This window comes from Schistocerca cancellata, chromosome 12 (genome assembly GCF_023864275.1).
Source record: "Schistocerca cancellata isolate TAMUIC-IGC-003103 chromosome 12, iqSchCanc2.1, whole genome shotgun sequence".
Taxonomy (NCBI): Eukaryota; Metazoa; Arthropoda; class Insecta; order Orthoptera; family Acrididae; genus Schistocerca; species Schistocerca cancellata.
Window position 1 is genome coordinate 72,845,551 of NC_064637.1, and position 2,930 is coordinate 72,848,480.

The 2,930-nt window shown below is 34.6% G+C and overlaps 1 protein-coding gene across 1 annotated transcript; it reads right to left on the bottom strand.

Annotated features, from left to right (window-relative positions):
* Positions 1-437: 437 nt before the first annotated feature.
* Positions 438-2,551, bottom strand: LOC126109640 (MICOS complex subunit MIC13 homolog QIL1). The gene is made up of 3 exons (XM_049914686.1): positions 2,395-2,551; positions 1,972-2,122; positions 438-764 (listed from the first exon to the last, which is right to left on the bottom strand). Exons 1-3 carry the CDS (start codon positions 2,412-2,414, stop codon positions 558-560), a joined length of 378 nt encoding a protein of 125 aa, XP_049770643.1. The 5' UTR covers positions 2,415-2,551; the 3' UTR covers positions 438-557.
* Between the last annotated feature and the right edge of the window lie 379 nt (positions 2,552-2,930).

The following is a 2,930-nucleotide window of genomic DNA, read 5'->3' on the forward strand; positions in this document are numbered from 1 at the left end:
AAATTTTATCACATATTTTTTCCATTTATCAAACTCAACATGAACAAGGTGCTGAAGTCTTTTGCAACATACAATAGTCGTTGGGTAAAACAATCTAGCTTAATTTGAAACATCAGATTCCAATAACAATAATAGCCTTCCTTATCAGGTTTGGTTAAATCCATGATGACAATTTGTGCAGCAAGTTAAGGAACATCAGGCTGTCGAAAGATAGTGTTTTATTATTCTCTCTCTCTCCTTTCACCCCAGGCTATAGATAACTTTATGGCAGATAATTTATATATGCCAACTCTTCCTACATAATTTGTGAATTACTAAGCACAGCATTATCTCCTCAATCATTCGTAACATTATGACAATGTTTTTCATTCCGTTGCTTTTTTTCACTCTTGCTTCATATGAAAGTTTGGCCCACTATTCACATATTCAAAGACAAATTTCCATAAACTTTCTATTTAATTTGTAATAAAGGATTTTTTAATTTAGGAGGCTTTCATCAGAATGTGACAACAGTTTATTTTACACTTTGACTATTTACAAGACAAAAATTAGAAATATCACTCTTTCTTGTCAGTGTTATGTGCCTGCTGATTTGTCTGCTGGCTGCTGGACAACTGTTCTCTGAGCACTTGGTATCCTTGTATGCTCCAGCCTGTCAACAGTGAAGGCAGGTCACCCAGGAAACTAAATGTTGCCTTCACTCCGGAATTCCACAGGTGTTGCGCATCATGAGACAGCTCTCCACTTTTAGGCAATTCTGGGATCTGTAATGCAAATTAATGACTGTATGTTACAAAATCCACATGGTCATTAAGATGTGTTAAATACTTGTGTTTTCCATTGGAAATGGTGTAGCTATATCCACACGATAACTGAAACAAAACAGTCCTCAAAACATTCTGTAGCAATTGGGAATTCAGAGTGAGCATGTAGCATCCGAAATTACGTAACTGGAATGTTATACCTGTCAGAGTACTATAGCTTTCTGTACAATGACTTAGGTTAAAAGAATGGTTGTATATGTGATGTTTGAAGCTTCTAGTGAAAATTTTACGAATTTAATAATTTTAAGTTACAGCTTGGTCAAATAAAATATCAACATGTTATTGAAAATAAATATTCCAATTTACATGCCAGATTGTAATCAAACTGAAAAACCTGCAGTTGTTTCATGTAACCGTAACTCATTTGTTAAGTAGAATTTCAACAAAAAAGATGTTAACTTGTTGACTGGGTCACTTTTCCTGGAAGTTAATGAACTACCCCGCACTTAACAGGTAAAAACAGTAAAAATTAGAAGCTAATTGGGAAGTAAGTAAAACATGAATAACAACAGAGATTTGGGGCAGCAGGTAAACGCCGTTTGCAAAGGGTAGATTACACCTGAGCTATTTTAAAATCACTAAATGTTATTCCGACTTGAAATTCTGCATTTTTATTTCAGAAATAAAGAAATTTACTCGGATGTGTAAGTGTAAAAACACAGAAACAACTTCACTGTATGACAGGGGAGGAGGGTCTCATAGTTCACATGAATTTCATTTCATTTTAACGTAAATATATTCTATAATACAAATGTCGTGAAATTTCTTTTCACCTGGATTACTTTGCAGGGCAACAATTACCTGTAACAATTTCAACAGTGTGTTGTAACATGTAAAAAAAGTTTATTTCTATGCGATTTTAAGAGAGCTTCTGAAAATACAGTGACCCATCTGTGATCATACTGAGTAGCTATGGGTTCCAGTTTCACTGATCAACAGAATATTAGGTTTATTGGCTTGTTACTACCTATCTTCTTTCCATAATTTAACGTTCTATTTAATCAATTTGTGTTTGTGTGTACCGAAAAGGCAAACTCTCATACTACACTGGAAAAACAGGATCTGAAGGCCTATCTTTATTATTATGCTATTACAAATGATATTTACGTAACACAGAATCGCAATAAAGGTAGCCTGCAACCCTTACCTTCATATCTATTGGTATCTGTTGTATTAATGGTCTCATATTTTCTTGTATTCTACGATGAAGTTCGGTCGTACGGTTGCTGTCATTCCATACGCCTTGTTCTATCGTGTAATAAACTGCACCGCCAGCAACACCAGCTTTTAAGCCGAACCTTAAAATGAGTATGGCAAAACATGGAAATATTAACCAATAGTCGATATGCAACGCTTTTGAACGAAACTTTAACAATCTTCTTTACAGTAATTATCCAGTAGTTATTTGGAATTTACGTATATCACTAATCCTACAGATAAATTCTAAAAACGACATTTCGCGCTTTCCATTCACCCTGTTATATTAAAATGGTGAAAATGAACTCTATTATCACTTATTGGAAGAACTGTAGCGAAACCTTTGGGGTATACACTTACACTTCTCACTTACTTTATTAAGCCCCACACCATTGTAACGTGATAATAAACGTCACAAATAATTTTCCTTCACCTCCTACACCTCGCCATAAGGCGTAAACAAATAAAAATATGACTTTCTGCAAACCGATAGGCAAAGATAAAAATGCAGTAACAAATGACAACGTCTATGTTAGAAATACGTTGAAGCAATTCAGTATTTCAGCTGCCGAAAAATAGCAAAGAACCACCCGGCTACGAAAAATTATTTTAAATAAGGAAAAAGCATGTGGAAATCACAGCTAAGAGAAGTAAATACAGAGAGAAAACGTCATAGGGAGAAACAAATTGGTTACAGAAAGTTGAAACTTCTAACCAGAAAACTGTTTCTATAATTTAATGTCATATTTATTACATTTCAGCTGTTTGTAGGATAAATGTAATAAAACGGCATTTGATCAAACGTTGACTTTACCAAAGAGTTTAAAGCGTACCTAATAACATCTTTGCCTACTGTAGCGAATACTGTTACTGCTTACGGCAATTCAAGCTTCCACGCCCCCACATTCG